Source organism: Heteronotia binoei, chromosome 17 (assembly GCF_032191835.1).
Source record: "Heteronotia binoei isolate CCM8104 ecotype False Entrance Well chromosome 17, APGP_CSIRO_Hbin_v1, whole genome shotgun sequence".
In the NCBI taxonomy this organism is placed as follows: Eukaryota; Metazoa; Chordata; class Lepidosauria; order Squamata; family Gekkonidae; genus Heteronotia; species Heteronotia binoei.
Window position 1 is genome coordinate 2,215,104 of NC_083239.1, and position 16,639 is coordinate 2,231,742.

Consider the following 16,639-nt stretch of genomic DNA (forward strand, 5'->3'; position numbering starts at 1 on the left):
AGGGAGTTCTGGCCATGACATTTCAAGGGACTCAACACCTTTTAAATGCCTTCCTGCCAAAGGAAATAATGAAGGATAGGGGCACCTTCTTTTGCAGCACATAGAATTGGACCCCCTGATCCAAATCTTTTTGAAACTTGGAGGGTATTTTGAGGAGAGGCACCAGATGCTATGCTGCAAATTTGGGGCCTCTATCAAAAAACAGTCCCCCCCCCCGAGCCCCAGATACTCACGGATCCATTCTCCATTATTTCCTATGAGAATACATCCCCATAGGGAATAATAAAGTTCCCAGCAGATATTTCCCTCCCCTCCCCCCCGCTTTCTGATGACCCTGAAGCGGGGGGAGGGCCTCCAAACCGGGGGATCTCCTGCCCCCACCTGGGGATTGGCAACCCTAAGCAGGTACCACCTGGTGCTGAGCAGATGAAAGGGGGAATACCAGGATCCATCACCTGCTTTTGCACTTTGCTGATCTAAGGTGGAGAGAAAACGGCAGGTGGGAGTCTCCCTGGAAGTCAAGAAACCATCTTGGGCCCTGGCATGTCAACTCTCTCAGATACCCACATCAGTATAATACAGCCAATATTCTGCCACTTTCTTGCTCAGTTCTGGCAGCCAAAGGGCCTGCAAAAACCCAAAGAGAAAGCAACAGGCATAGACAGGCCAATCATCTGGAACAGGCCACATCTCCTGTTGTGCCCCAGTGGCAAGAATGGTGGAGACACCAGGGCTAGGCTGATCAGTAGTCTAGGCTCCGACTTTCTCCTTTGTTTGCCTTTAAAAAGAAATATTCAGGCATTCCTGCGGGGGGGGGGGGGAGGCATGTCAGCAGTATAAAATGGCATTTTGATTTGAACAGTCATTTGTCCTTACCTGGAGGCTTGTGGTATTGTCTGAAAATGGAGAACTGAAAAAGCCACTCACAATGTTCATGACGGGCTCAGAGACATATTTCTCCAAAGATGTGTCTGCATGCTTTCTGTCTGTGGTTGTGTTACAAACCTAGATTGGGTAGAGAGGTCATGCAGGGAAGGTGGGGAAATTGCAGGGCCAATTCAGTTATATTGGTAAACAGTGCCCACAGTAATTGAACACAAATACACAATTCAAACAATTCATATTTTTGTATTCTCTCAGAATACATTAGACCAGAATAGAACCTAGGCCAGGAGAGAACACTGTTTGGGCACTGCTTGCCATTCAAAGGATTGTACACTACTGTCACTCCTGTGCCTAAAGAAAGTTCTGAGAGAACTTAGTCCACAGTACCTCAGCAGGCCAAGTTCTAGCTCAGGCTGGGAGATTTCCAATTCAGATCATAGATTCCATGGTCTCTAGATCCTAGAATCTTGATCGCTCAAGACTAATGTGGTTTCTGAGGACACAGATGCTGTCCTCTCCTTGGTATTCATTATTACTCCACCAGCATACAATTCAGTATACGTGAGAGCCTGTTACACCTCAAAATTAAGCACTTAGGCCTTAACAAAATTCATTTGTTGGCTCAAACTGCCACTCTAAACATTCTTCCTTGGAAGTATATTAAGCAGGATATCCAGGTAAACATAGGAGGGAGCTGTCAAGATACAAAAGGCATGGGCCAGCCAGGTGGTATATGACTCCGAAAAAGCTGGCTAGGATGAGTAAAAAGATGTCGGATAGATGTTGGAAATGTGGAAAACACGAAGGTTCTTTCTTTCATATGTGGTGGACTTGTGAAAAAGCGAAAGAGTTTTGGAAGATGATACAACAAAATCTCCAAAATTTTGGGTTATGTCTTTAAGAAAACTGCAGAGACTTTTTTGCTTGGATTACAATTAGAAAAATTTCCAAAGGAAGACAGGACTTTAATTTGGTATTTGCTCTCAGCTGCTAGGACATTGTATGCGCAGCTGTGGAAACAGGGAAAAATACCAGAGAAATGGGATTGGATTGTGAAAGTTTTATCGTGGAGTGAGATGGACAAATTAACTAAAACTTTAAGAGACTATGACTTAGATATATTCAAAAAGGAGTGGAAGAAATTTAAAGGATATATGGAGAAAGAGTGGAATGTAAAAAGACATTGGACAATCTTTTAGTATTAATGAGAAAAGAAACGTATTGAACTTTGATTGGTTAGTGGTACCTTTATAATTGAATTTAAATTTGTAACTTCGGGGAAGTCAAATATGGGAAGGAGGGGGGGTTGAAATATCATATGGGTTAGTATAGAAAAGAGACAATTAAATATTGTAACCATATGTTATTAATAAATTGTTAAAACACAAAAAGACATGGGCCAGCCTGAAAAAAGGCCAAGGAGCAGTGCAGAGGGACTAAGATCCAAGAGCAGCAGAAAAGTTCCCTTTCTAAGTATGTGGGGAAACGTTATAAGGCTGTAAAACCCTTAATGGCCTGGGGTCATCATCCTTGTAGGTCCACCTCACTCAGTATGAGCCTTGTAGCAACTTGCTTTGGCAAAGAAATAACATTATTTCACACACACACAACCATAGTGAGGGTGTATTCTGCTGCTGCCTTTTTATAGCAGCAAGGGAGTCAAAACAACTGTGTACTCACAAATAAAAAAAATTATAAAGAAATTATATTATTATACAAAGTAGAAATTATACTAAATCTCATTATACAAAGTAGAAATTATACTAAAGTACACAGTAGCAAAAAACGATAAAAGAGGTGTCTTCACAGAGAAAGTCCAAGCAAGTCTTTGAATACTGCCACTACTTTCACGCTCTGTCCTTTGGTATATAATTGCCCTGTGTTTTTTCCTTTAGCAACAAACTGGAATAAACCGCCTCTATTCTTTCACCTTTTTTAAAAAAAAGTACCACTGATTTTATGCTGCTACTTCGCTTTGCTGTTATCTTCTTATATCAAATTAGATCTCAAAAGACTATTCTAAATGCTTGTTCTCTTATGGATGGTATTTCATGAACAAGAACACTGGCATATTAAAAAATATAAGTACTGATTTACAATCCTTCTCCATATTGACTACTACTTGGACCTTCTATGGAATATTGTACCTTTTTTGTCACTTGAGTAACAATAACATTGAAAGAAGAAACAACTGCTCCCATCTTGGTGGTCTCCTATGCCCAACTCAAGCCTTAAATACACAAGATTTTAAGTTCTTACTGCTACCTGCTGTACAACTCATACTGAGTAACACACATTTTCAACAGACTATCTATTTTACTTTTATTCTTTATAACTAAGACTGTCAGTTATTTTCAATTGTAAAATCTGAACTGAAACCTTTCATTTTATCAGCTAAAATAGCAATTGTGTGCTACAATTTTGCAGAAATTTATAACTTTGTAGAAGTTTATAACATAGTCTGTATTGGGGGAGGGGGAAGACAGAAATTGATTGAATATATAAAATATACATATTATATGCTCCAATCCATTCATATTGTTAAATATTAAGACATTTAAGATTATCTTAAAACTGCTAAGATTGCTTATATTTTAAAACTGTAGAAGTTTAAATAACACTATAATGCTATGATTATGTAAGTTTATGTAGCTTTATGGAAAGATTATATAAGGCATTTCAACAACAGAAGAAAACTAACAAAGCTTAGAAAGATGGCAACTGGAACAAGATCTACAAAAAAGGGGATCAGTTCTGATGAAGATATTCAAATTATGAGATTTAGAAAAATCCCTTTTTTAACAAATTAAAACTTTAACTGCTAAACTTAAACAAGAAAATAGAGGAGTACTAACTCAACTACAAGATACTAAAGAAGATATACAAAAAATAAGGACTGAGATTTCAACTGGACTGCAAGAAATAATCCAAAAGATTCAAGAAAACAAACAAGAGATTAAAAAAGAATTTGAAAGGAAACAAGACAAGTTTCAAGTAGTACAAGAACACTCCCCAACAGAAGCAAATCAAAGGATTAAAATTTAAGAAATGAAACTTAGAACTAATAATCTACAATTTCACATTATTCCAGAATCCTTCTATGATCAGAATTTAGAAAACAGGTTCAGAAAATTAATACAAGATTATTTAAAGGTACAAGGTGACTTCCCAGAAATGGAGAAAATCTTCAGTATCAGCTAAAGATACAATAAGACAAAATAATCTACCAAGAGACATAGTGGTCTCTTTCACTCACAAAAAAAAATAAATCAAAATATACAATTTTATCACAACACAGGAAGCAGCCTCTCAGAACTGAAGGTAAAGAAATTCAAATACTTCAAGATCTTCCACTGGATACAATCAAGAAAAGGAAAGAATTTGGAAATCTGACACAAGGAATTCAAAAGAAAAATTATATTATTGTTGGAAAATTCCATGCACCTTAGAAATATTCTTGTCAAAGGGTAAGAACATAATAGCATTAGAACAGGTGGAAGAATTCTTACAAGTACTGAAACCAGACAGTGATCAGGTTCAGAAGACCCTGGAATGCCCCCTAAAGAAGGAGAGGCAAATGGGAAAAAGAAAGAAACGACGACAAAATAAATCAACTCAACATTTCTGTTAGCTGCCAAATTCAAATGGCTTTCACAGCTGTTTAGAAAAGAGGTTACGGATTGGCTTGCTCCTAGTATAAAACTGGATTGTAACAAGAGGCTGATAACTTTGAAGAAAATAAGAATAATCCTGAGGAAAATTTTGATGAAATGAGCCTACATCTGGGTGTTTATTGTAACATCAAGAGGATGGACTTCTCTTTATAATATTGTAGAATGTACGTCACTATAATGTGGCAAAAGATTAATATGATTATTGTAAAAAAGTTTTACTAAATGTGTTAAGGAGCGTATCACAGTGTTTGTTTGTATTTCCTCTAAAAGATGTAGGGAGCATGTGACCATAGGATCCAACGGTTTACCCATTAGCCTGGGGAGAACTGTACTGTGGCTGTATTGAGGGACTGGTGGGTGTAGCATGCAAAATTATGGAGACCTAGTCCTATGAGGAAAGGCTGAGGGACTTGGAAATTTAAATCAGTATATCACCTTGCTAATATGACATCCATGACAGCAGAATGAAAAAGAGTAAGCCCTGCACTTCTTGGACATATGCAGAGCATGCTTCTTATATACGGATGGACAAAAACATTCAGAAAGGGCATTTTGATATTCTTCATAGACCATAGCCTGAGCAGGAAACAGTATCACAATCCTTTCCAAATTGATAGTACCTTTATTAAACTGTGTTAAAAGCCGTTACAAATTGACTGTCTGCTGGTCAGACCACTGGTCAGACCACATGGCCTCGGCAGAGGAGAGGACTGTGTTCATATTTTTCTTGATGGCCTCTGGAATGGCAATCATTGCTCCTTTTTGCTCACAGGAGCTGAAGATTAGGGGAAAGGAGACCCTGAATTCTGTGTGAATCTCAAGTCATAAAGAGAGCTTCATGGTTAGTGAGGTTGGGGCGCTTTTGTTCCCACATGAACTGTCACAATGCATCTTTTATGTCAGTCCATTTCATATTAGAACCTTTCCTGTGGCTTGTCTGTCTTCTTTTTCCCTCCCTGAGCTGAGTTGCCTGGCTTTCTAAATGTAAAATCAAATTATACATTGAGGTTTTTGCATGGTCTGTTAGAATTTTACATGTTCCTTGTTGTAATCCCAATTGTTATTCAATTACTGTATTTTTCGCACCATAAGACGCACTTCCCCCCCCCAAAAAAAGTGGGGGGAAAGTGTGTGTGTCTTATGGAGCGAAGGTACGTACCTTCCTCTGGGGGGGGTGATCCGCTGCCTCCGCCTCTGATCCCGGCGCTTCCCCCGCGCCTGCCTGGCTCCAGCTCTGACACTTACAGCAAGCGCCAGGATCGCTCCCTCCGCCCTCCGATCCCAGCACTTGCTTTAAGCATCAGAGCTGAAGCCAGGCAGGCAGGCACGGAGAAAGCACGCCGCCCCCTCCACAGCTGGCGCTCGCGAAGCGCTGGGTTTGCGAAGGGGGCAAGTGCTTCCTCCGTGCCTGTCTGCCTGGCTTCAGCTGATGCTTAAAGCAAGCGCTGGGATCGGAGGGCGGAGGAAGCGATCCTGGCGCTTGCTGTAAGCATCAGCTGAAGCCAGGCAGACAGGCACAGAGGAAGCACCCGCCCCCTCCGCAAACCCAGCGCTTCACGAGTGCTGGCTGTGGAGGGGGCGGCGTGCTTCCCCCGCGCCTGCGTGCCTGGCTGGGAGACAAGCGGCAAGATCGCTCCCTCCGCCCCCATCGCAAACCCAGCACTTCGCAGGGAGCGATCTCGCCGCTTGTCTCCCAGCCAGGCACGCCGGCGTGCTTCCCCCGTGCCTGCGTGCCTGGCTGAGAGACAAGCGGCGAGATCGCTCCCTGTGAAGTGCTGGGTTTGCTGTGGGGGCGGAGGGAGCGATCTCGCCACTTGTCTCCCAGCCAGGCACCTGCGTCTAATGGTCCGGAGCGTCTAATGGACCAAAAAATACGGTAACTTTATTGTTCACTGCTTTTCTAGGCCTGTTTTGAAATTCTGTATTAAACTATACTTAATTTTTAAAAAAAATCCTCTCCAAGAGGGGCCTGTGCATGTACAGAACCCACGTGTGACTGCACAGACACCACAACAATGAATACATTTAATTAGCAGAAGCACCACAACTGACAATTTAGCTGTTGCAATAATTAACAGAATATACAAGCCTACCCTTGCCATATCAACAAGGAAGTTTTCAAATAATTTCCAGATGTGGTTACTAGTGTAGATTTCCTTCATTTCCACTTCAGTGTCCACATAGCAATGATTGACAAAGTTCACATATGCAATCTTGACCTGAAGAGTAAAAAAACAAAGCAAAATACACTAAAACTGCCAGGATGCTATTTTCCTTGTAGTCCATAAAATATTTTTGTAAATGACAGCCTTCAAACTTGTACAAAAAAACCCAATCACTTTAGGTATAGACCTGGGCAGGTATGGATTATGACATGATGAGGTAAGTTTCAGAGGTCCTACATGATTATTAAAAAAGTTGATTTGGATCTTCTTGTTGAGTCTCTCTCTGTCTCTCTCTTAATCTGAGCCAGTATGGAAAGAAGCTGCAGCTGGAGACAATTTCACATTTTTCTTATTTAAATACCCCTAGTATTATGAGACTCTGAGCCATAGTTTACCTAGTTTATTCCTAAATCCAGCCCTGCCTTCTGCCTTTCTGTTGTCATTTATGAACAATGAACGTGCTTTACAGAATAGAGTAATACATTGAATGCAAAGATGAAAAATTTCTTTTTAAGTGGGTGACTAGATCATGGTGACACTTAGTTATTCAAGTTCCGCAAGATTTAAAGAATTATATTCTGCTAATTATGCACCCTTATCTAGCTCTATTAAAAATAGCCTAGGATAACTGGTCTAAATTAAATTTCATTTTCCTGGAAAAAATTGACCCCTATTAAAATATTTATTTTACCAACATTTCTTTTTCTTTTTCAAAATCTTCAGATCCCTATACCACAGAAGGATTCTTAAAACTGGCAATCTTGTTTAACCTCTTTTCTTTGGAATAATAAAAACCCTAAAATTTTGTTTTACCTGCTATCCAAACCTTCAACCTTGGGAGGTTTAGGTGTCCCAATTTTGGAAAAATATTGTTTGGCAGCTCAATTGTGGAATATTCTTTTATATTCAATTCTAGCAAGCAGTAAAGCATGGGTACAAATTTAAACGTCTTAGATACCCATTTTTTTTAATATGAATGTATATTGAATATCAGAATTGAAAGGAAAAGACTTCAGCTACACAACCCATTTTTGAAGTCAGAACAGACATATGGAATCAATATAGATTATCACTGGTACCACCATCCTCTCCGGTGATGGCCTTTTTAGGGAAGCCATGGTTCGTACCTGGCAACCCAACATCTGAGTTTCAGATTTTGTGGAAACATAAAATATTTTGGCTACTTGATATCTGTACAAATGGTAAACTTAGAACTCATGCACAATGAAGAAGAAGATATTGGATTTATATCCCACCCTTCACTTGGAATCTCAGAGTGGTTTACAATCTCCTTTAACTTCCTCCCCCACAACAGACACTCCGTGAGGTAGGTGAAGCTGAGAGAGCTCTCACAGAACCTGTCCTTTCAAGGACAGCTCTGCAAGAGCTATGGCTGACCTAAGGCCATTCCAACAGCTGCAAGTGGAGGAGTGGGGAATCAACCCGGTTTTCCCAGATAAGAGTCCACACACTTAATCACTACACCAAACAGACTCTCATAAATTTAACATCCATATACCTTGACTAAAATATCATCAATTGCACAATGCACTAAAAAAGGTAATTGTATTGCCCTGTTTGTCCATCCTCGTGTTATCCCTGTGTGTTTCATACTGTTTTCCTAGGACTGTATGTGTGTTGAATGATTTTATTCCCTTGTATGATTGCCTTTATTTTATAATAAATACCACTGATTATTAGACAACAACTCCTCATTATTGGGTGACTTCCAAAGGAGACATCTTCTGTATACATAGATCTTGCTAGAGCCTAGTTGCCTACCAAACTAATTCCCCAAACCTATTTTTAGGGCTATTTGGCTTACAGATCTCTCTGTTGAAAAGAATGTGATCAAGTTGGCATATTCCTCCATAGTTGGTGGATGTGCCTGAAGACAGAATTCTGGTAAAAAAAATCCTAAACAAGATAGAGGAAATAGTGAATTGTCCTATCCCCACATCCAGAATCCGTTTTGCGAAATTTTTGGCCAAAACATACCTTTTCAGCTTTGAAAGTAGAACTAATTTTTTTATTACTCTTAGCAGGTAAAACAGAACTTAAAAAGGTGATGGAGAACTAAGAAAATTCCAACAATAAAAAGTTGGTTTAATAAGGTTAATGATAAATCAAGATAAAATAGCTATGTAGATTATAGGTAAAGGTAGTCCCCCTGTGCAAGCACCAGTTGTTTCTAACTTTGCGGTGATGTCGCATCACAATGTTTTCACAGCAGACTTTTTTACGGGGTGGCATCTACACTTTCCTCCCAGCAAACTGGGTACTCATTTTACTGACCTCGGAAGGATGGAAGGATGAGTCAACCTTGAGCCGGCTACCTGAACCCAGCTTCTGTCGGGATCAAACTCAAGTCATGAGCAGAGCTTAGGACTGCAGTACTGCAGCTTTACCACTCTGCACCACGGGGCTGCTTTGTAGATTATACATAATGACAATCCTAAAATAGTGGACAACTTTGTTGGAAAACTGTTTGTATTTTTTGATTATATAGATGAAAAACTTCAATGGAGTGTAAAATGCCATCAAAATATCTGAATTTCGTTTTGTATTAATATTCTATCTTTTGGGAAATTTTATTTGTATGGTTGCTGTCAACATAAGGCTATATTGATAGAAAAGAAAGTTTGTTTTTAAAAAGGAATAAAGTAAGCAGTACGACAAGTCCCTTACTATTAGTTTTTAAACTTAATTTGTTTATTTAACAATACAATTTGATAATTAGTTAGAAAAAGTCACGTAGAAAATGCAAAATGCAAATTTTAAACTTTATACTCTACTGGTCTAAGCTACCGCAAAGTCTTCTATCTATTACATTCAATTAATCAAATACATTTCAAAATTATTTTACTTGCTTTTTTGGTCTATATTTATTCCAATATTTAATAAAAGGGACCAAATTCGAGCAAACAATTCCTGGGAACCAATTTTTCCTTCAAAAACCTTCTTATATGTTGTTATTTTGTTCATTAGAATCACATGTCAAACCATTAATCTATGCCGGGCAATGACTGTTTCCAGGCATGTGCCAGAAACTGCCTTGCTGCTACCAACAGATTTTTGTGTGCTTTTTCCATTTCTCAAGATTGCTTGGTAGGATACTTAACATTGCTATTCCAGTTTTACACTCCAATTTAGAAAATTGGTTTTCTAAGTAAAGAATTAAATTCTTTAGCAAAACATTTACAAAATGTATTGGTGAGTCCATCTGGGCCAGTGATTTCCCTGTTTTTAAGCAATCAATTGCCTCTATTATCTCTGCACTAGATATGGGCCACTCCAACCATTAGCAAGGTTCACTTGTCAAGTTAGGGATAGAAATATCTGCTATAAATTTCTTTCCTTTTTTTTTTACATTAAAAAACCTTTATTTTAAAAACAGTAGCATACAACATTGTATCAAAACAGCAAGGAAGAAAATATAATGTAGGTATATACAATATAGTGGTTTTTTTAAAAGGGCGAGGTACAACATTTACCATAACACAAAAGCAGAGGTAGGTGTAGTGTAATTAAACCATAACAGGCAACACATAAGAAGAGCAGAACATCAATAGGAGATGAAAAGTTAAACAATGACAAATTGTAGGATACAACGATTTCAGGTTTTCACAGCTGGCATCATCATTAGGGTTTGTAGACTCTTTCGGGCTCAAGTGCCGTGTTCTACTGAAGAAGAACACGAAAACTTTCTCCAGTAGAACACGGCACTTGAGCCCGAAAGATTCTACAAACCCTAATGTAGGATACAAAGTCCATCAGAGGAAACCATATAGCAACAAAAGAGTCATGGGCAGAGTCTAGCTGAGAAAACTGTAGGTCTGCTGTTATCTTCTCCATTAGCATATAGTCAGTGTTGGTCACAAAGTCACTCCAGTGGATGTTGAGGATGGTGCGAAGGCAGCGCTGATGAAAGCGCTCAAGGAGTCGCAGGTGATGACGGTATAAAACCCACGATTCGGAGCCATAGATGAGGGTTGTCATCACAACCGCTTTGTAAACATTGATCTTTGTGCCTTTTTTCAGATGCTTGTTGCTCCACACTCTTTTGTGCAATCGGCCAAATGCACGGTTTGCCTTTGCCAGCCTGTTGTCAATCTCCTTGTCGATCTTGGCATCTGAGGAGATGATGCACCCCAGGTAGCTGAACTGCTGGACTGTCTTCAGAACTGATTCACCCACAGTGATGCAGGGAGGGTGATAATCTTCCTGGGGTGCAGGCTGGTGGAGAACTTCTGTCTTCTTCAGACTAACTTCTAGGCCGAATAGCTTGGCAGCCTCTGCAAAGCAGGACGTCATATGCTGCAGAGCTGATACCGAGTGGGAGACGAGTGCAGCATCATCAGCAAACAGTAGCTCTCGGATGAGTTTTTCCATTGTCTTGGAGTGTGCCTTTAGTCGCCTCAGGTTGAACAGGCTGCCATCGGTGCGATAGCGGATGTAGACACCATCGTCCTCATCTAGATCTACTGCGGCTCTTTGAAGCATCATGCTAAAGAAGATCGTAAAGAGAGTTGGCGCAAGAACGCAGCCTTGCTTTACACCTGTGCCTATTGGGAAGGGCTCCGAGAGGTCGTTGCAGTGTCTGACTTGGCCTCGCTGGTCTTCGTGTAGCTGGATGATCATGCTGAGGAACCTTGGGGGACATCCTAAACGTTCCAAGATTTGCCACAGGCCTTTCCTGCTAACGGTATCGAAAGCTTTGGTAAGGTCGACAAAAGTCACATACAGGGCCTTGTTTTGTTCCCTGCATTTCTCTTGGAGCTGCCTGAGAACAAATACCATGTCGGTGGTGCTCCTGTTAGCTCTGAAGCCGCACTGGCTCTCTGGGAGGAGTTCTTCTGCAATGGTGGGCACCAGTCTGTTCAGGAGTATTCTGGCAAGGATTTTGCCTGCGATGGAGAGCAGGGTTATCCCCCGGTAGTTGGAGCAGTCTGACTTTTCCCCTTTGTTCTTGTATAGGGTGATGATGATTGCATCGCGAAAGTCCTGTGGTAATTTGCCTTGTTCCCAGCAGGTGACAAGTACTTTGTGAAGTGAGCTATGTAGTACTGTGCCCCCATGCTTCCAGATCTCTGGTGGAATTCCATCAACTCCTGCTACCTTGCCACTTTTCAGTTGCTTGATGGCTTTAACAGTCTCTTCTAGGGTGGGGATCTCATCCAACTCTGTTTTCACCGGTTGAAGTGGGGTGAGGTGGATTGCTGAATCTTGAACTACGCGGTTGGCACTGAAGAGAACCTGAAAATACTCCGACCACCGGTTCAGTATGGATGCCTTGTCTGTGAGGAGCACTTGGCCGTCTGCACTATGCAAGGGACTCTGAGCCTGATAAGATGGACCATATACTGCCTTCAGGGCTTCGTAGAACCCTCTTAAATCACCAGTGTCTGCACACAGCTGGGTTCTCTCTGCAAGCTTGGTCCACCACTCGTTCTGAATGTCTCGAAGCTTGCGCTGGAGGTTGCTACATGCAGCGCGAAAGGTTGCTTTTTTCCCAGGACAGGAGGGCTGAGCAAGATGTGCTTGGTAGGCAGATCTCTTTTTTGCCAGTAATTCTTGGATCTCTTGATTGTTCTCATCAAACCAGTCCTTGTTCTTCCTTGTGGAGAACCCGAGGACTTCTTCAGAGATCTGCAGGACGGTAGTTTTTAGGTGTTCCCAGAGTGCTTCTGGAGAAGGGTCTGTGGGGCAACTGAGGTCCTCAATTCTTGACTGGAGTTTTGCCTGGAAGGCAGCTTTAACTTCGGCTGACTGGAGGCTGCCAACCTGAAACTTCCTCCGAGGGATACCTCCTCTCCTGGGTGTGGGTTTAAAGTGAAGACGGAGATTGCAGCGTACAAGACGATGATCCGTATGACATTCTGCGCTGGGCATTACTCGGGTGTGTAAGACATCTCGAAGGTCTCTCTGGCGCACCAGAATGTAGTCGATAAGGTGCCAATGCTTGGACCGTGGGTGCATCCAGGTTGTCTTCAGACTGTTCTTCAAGCGGGCAGAGGTTACCAGCATCGAGGCACTGCTGTTGAAGACGCAGCTGCGCTGGGCAGGGCATATTTCTAGGATGGAAAACCACCGCCTTCCCAAGATTGCCCTGTATGGCGAACTCTCCACCGGCCATCGAAATAGAGGGGCACCAAAGAAGAGGTACAAGGACTCCTTGAAGAAATCCCTTAGCACCTGTCACATCAACCATCACCAGTGGTCTGACCTAGCCTCAGATCGCAAAGCATGGAGGCACACCATCCACCAGGCTGTCTCTTCCTTTGAGAACGCACGCATAGCTGGTCTTGAGGACAAAAGGAGATTGAGGAAGAATCGCACTGCTACAGCACCAACCCCAAATCAGACTTTTCCCTGCAGCCACTGTGGCCGGACCTGCCTGTCCCGCATTGGTCTTGTCAGCCACCAGCGAGCCTGCAGCAAACGTGGACTATTGCACCCTTCTTAAATCTTCGTTCGCGAAGCCAAGCCGAGAGAGAGAGAGAGAGCATATAGTCCCATATTTTCTTATGCCAAGATGTAAAAACCAGAGGATGAGGGTCCTTCCAAGCAGCTGCATTCACAGCTTTAGCTGCAGCACATAAAAAGGTAATCAAAGGGTTACATGTACTAGGGATCTGAACATTATGCCAATGATTAAGCAGCTTGATTTCCGGTGTAAATGGAAAGCGATGGTTAACTATATCTTGTATTTGCAAGTAGACCAATCTCCAAAAGGGCTGCAATTTAGTGCAAGACCACCAAGAGTATTAATAAGTTCCTATTTTTTTGCATTTTCTCCAACACTGAGCCCCCGTTTGAAAGTTAATACGGTGAAATTGCAGGGGAGTATAATACCAGCATGCCAATACCTTAAATGACTGGAACATCAGAGCCAGTTTGGTGTAGTGGTTAAGTGTGCAGACTCTTATCTGGGAGAACTGGATTTGATTCCCCACTCCTCCGCCTGCAGCTGCTGGAATGGCCTTGGGTCAGCCATAGCTCTCGCAGAGCTGTCCTTGAAAAGGCAGCTTCTGGGAGAGCCCTCTCAGCCCCACCCACTTCACAGGGTGTCTGTTGTTGGGGGGAGAAGATATAGGAGATTGTGAGCCGCTCTGAGTTCCTGATTCAGAGAGAAAGGCAGGGTATAAATCTGTAGTCGTCGTCTTCTTTTTCATCTTAGTTTGATAAACAGGAGAGGACCATAATTGCTGCCATTGGTCTGCAGTAAGTGTAAGGTTGCAGCCCCTGTGCCACAATGCTGTGAATGAAGGCAGAGAAGAATCAGTGCTAAGAATTTTGTATAATTTAGAGATAATGTCCTTAGATGTATCACATCCAGATTTGAGATGTTCAAAAGGTGTAAGATCTCTAGAGAAGGCAGCAATGATTTTCGGTTGCTCTAAAAAGTGCTTTAACTGTAGATATTGAAGCCACGGTAGAGTTAAAGTAGCCTTAGTGTCTAAGGATAATTTATCTTGAATTCGATTGTCTTTTATTGTCAATTATTCTAGATAGATTAGCAGATTTCCAGACATCATAAACTCTGTTTTGTAAGGCTGGCAAAAATTAGTCTTGTCATAGAAATGTGAAAAATGGAGGGGGGGGGGGGGAGGGCGCCAAAGTATTGCATCTACCATTCCAGATTTATTAAAATTTATCTCCCCCGGTTTGTAGCAGGCATTTAGAGGGAAAGTAGTCCAGGTTAATTCCAGGAGGGAGAATGGAAAAACATGAAAACACTCAATGTCAGTCTATTCTATGTGATGAGATGAATGGAGCATTTTAAGTATATCAGAAAGACGGATTGAATCATGATAGTTTTAAATCAGAATTGCTCAAACCACCACTTCTGTAAGACCTATTGATTCTAGGTTTCTCATGACTCCAAATAAAAGTACTTAGTGAACGCTGCCATATTGTGAAGTGTTTGGATGGGGTATCTATGGGTAAAGTCCTAAATCGGTAGATGAATTTAGGAAGGATAAAGGAGCAAACAAAGTCGCTCTGGCCAAGAGAGGAGTTTATTTTCCCATTATTTGAATGAAGAGAGAACAGACTGATAGAGTGGCAAAAAGTTGGCGTTAAATAAATGATTTAAATTAAGTGGACTAGAGACTCCAAGGTAAAGCCAAGAATGACTGATCCATCTGTATTTCAATCTCAGATAAATTTCCCTGTTGGTAAAAGCCAAGGCAATCAAGAACATTTGAAAACTTTCTCCAGTAGAACACGGCACTTGAGCCCAAAAGATTCTACAAACCCTAATGATAGCAATCAAGACTGTTTTTAAATCAATTGGATATTAAGCAAGCATCTTCAAATTGCTTGAAGAAGTAAGGGACACTGAAATATATGCAAACACACACAAATAGTCTGCTAATAAAGACAGAGAACACTGGAAGGTTTGAGGGGGAAGAACTACAGCTGAAAGCTAATCTTGCTAGAGCCGTCAAGAGTTGGCAGTTCCAAAAGAAGCACCAAAGGAGAGTGAGGCGATTTGATACTGTCAGTTGGAGCATGTGCAGACACCAATTGCCACTTCAGTAGGAGAAGAACATGTTTTTAGGTTAGAAAGTGGAAGGATGGATGACTTTAAGATGGTAAGAACTGCACTAAACCCAAATCAATGTCACAAAGGAAAGGAAACCAGTGTGTGGTAACTGAGGGTTATTTTAATTCACCCCGCCCTTACAGTAATGCACTTCACTGTGGTCTTCCAGTTTCCCAACTCCATATCCTTCCAGCTTTAGCTAACCATATCTCTTCACTAATTTCCTTTTATTAGCATGCATTCACTTCCAAAACTTTGGTTGCATGCTTCTGCCCACATTTATTTCTGCTGATAATAGCCTAAGTATGATCTTAGCCTCTTCCTCTGTCCAAAGCTCATGATGCTGGGAGGTCCCTCAACAAAGCATTTGTTTATTTCAAATAAATTATACACAGGCTCAGTTCAAATTAGGGCTACAGTGTGTGGGGGTTACTCCTCACCCACAATGACTTCTAACATGAAACAGGCCACAGAACCCCTCCCTCCCTTGTCTTTAAAGAACATTTGAAAACTATTTTTGTGTTATGTGTTAAAGGTCTCCTGCCTTTATTTAAGCTCCTGTGGAAAACAGCTGGGCATCCATGCGCTCTAAAAGAGTCTTCTGTCATGTCCAGTGGAAATGGCTTCCTCACTGCCACATGGAAGGAGCAAATTGAGGCAACCACCAAGAGGGACAAGGACTGGGAAGAGGCAGCCCACCCCCTCTTAGAACCCCAGTAGCATACAAAAAGTGCCCTATCTTTATGGAATGACTGGGTCATGTCACTATTATACAATAGAGACCTCCAAATGTCTAGGGTATGCAGGGTCTTCTCAGTTTTGGGCCCTGAGAGGGGTGGGTGGGGACAGTAAGACAATTTCCTGCACCAGGTAAAATTTGGAGACTACTTTTGGGAGGAAGTCCATGCTATGATGAAGCACCACCCTTTCATTAAAAACCCTGAATAATGGGACATCTACCCTGAGGGCCACCAGCTCACTCACCTTCCTGGAAGAGGTAACTGCCACTAAAAAGGCCACGTTCCTCAAGAACAATGCTAAAGGACATGTGGCTAGTGGTTCAAATGGTGGTTTTGTCGGTCAGACAAGGTTTCATCAGTCACCAGAGGCAAGGACCACTGAGGGACAATGAGGAGGGAGGGAAAACACTTGACAGCCCCTTAAGGAAATGCTGGGACATCATCTGAGAGAAAATGGAGCCACTGTCTATCTCCTTATGAAATGCTGAAATGGCTGTGAGGTGGGTCTTCAACAAGGATATGGCCAGGCCTCATTTGGGCAGGGGCTTACAAGAGCGGCTCTCTGGAACCTTTAAATTTTATTGTGCTCTTTCTTTCTTAACACTTCCAATACTGGCTTTTGGG

At 41.6% G+C, this 16,639-nt stretch overlaps 1 protein-coding gene across 1 annotated transcript in view; it reads right to left on the reverse strand.

The window, feature by feature from the left end:
• ITPR2 (inositol 1,4,5-trisphosphate receptor type 2) overlaps positions 1 to 16,639 on the reverse strand; it is a 320,928-nt gene that overhangs the window by 140,838 nt on the left and 163,451 nt on the right. Inside the window, exons 32-33 of the mRNA XM_060257486.1 lie at positions 6,653 to 6,778; positions 877 to 1,005 (exon numbers count right to left, since the gene is read on the reverse strand). Of these exons, the coding sequence (XP_060113469.1) occupies positions 877 to 1,005; positions 6,653 to 6,778 (255 nt within the window). The remainder of the gene's footprint in view (positions 1 to 876; positions 1,006 to 6,652; positions 6,779 to 16,639) is intronic.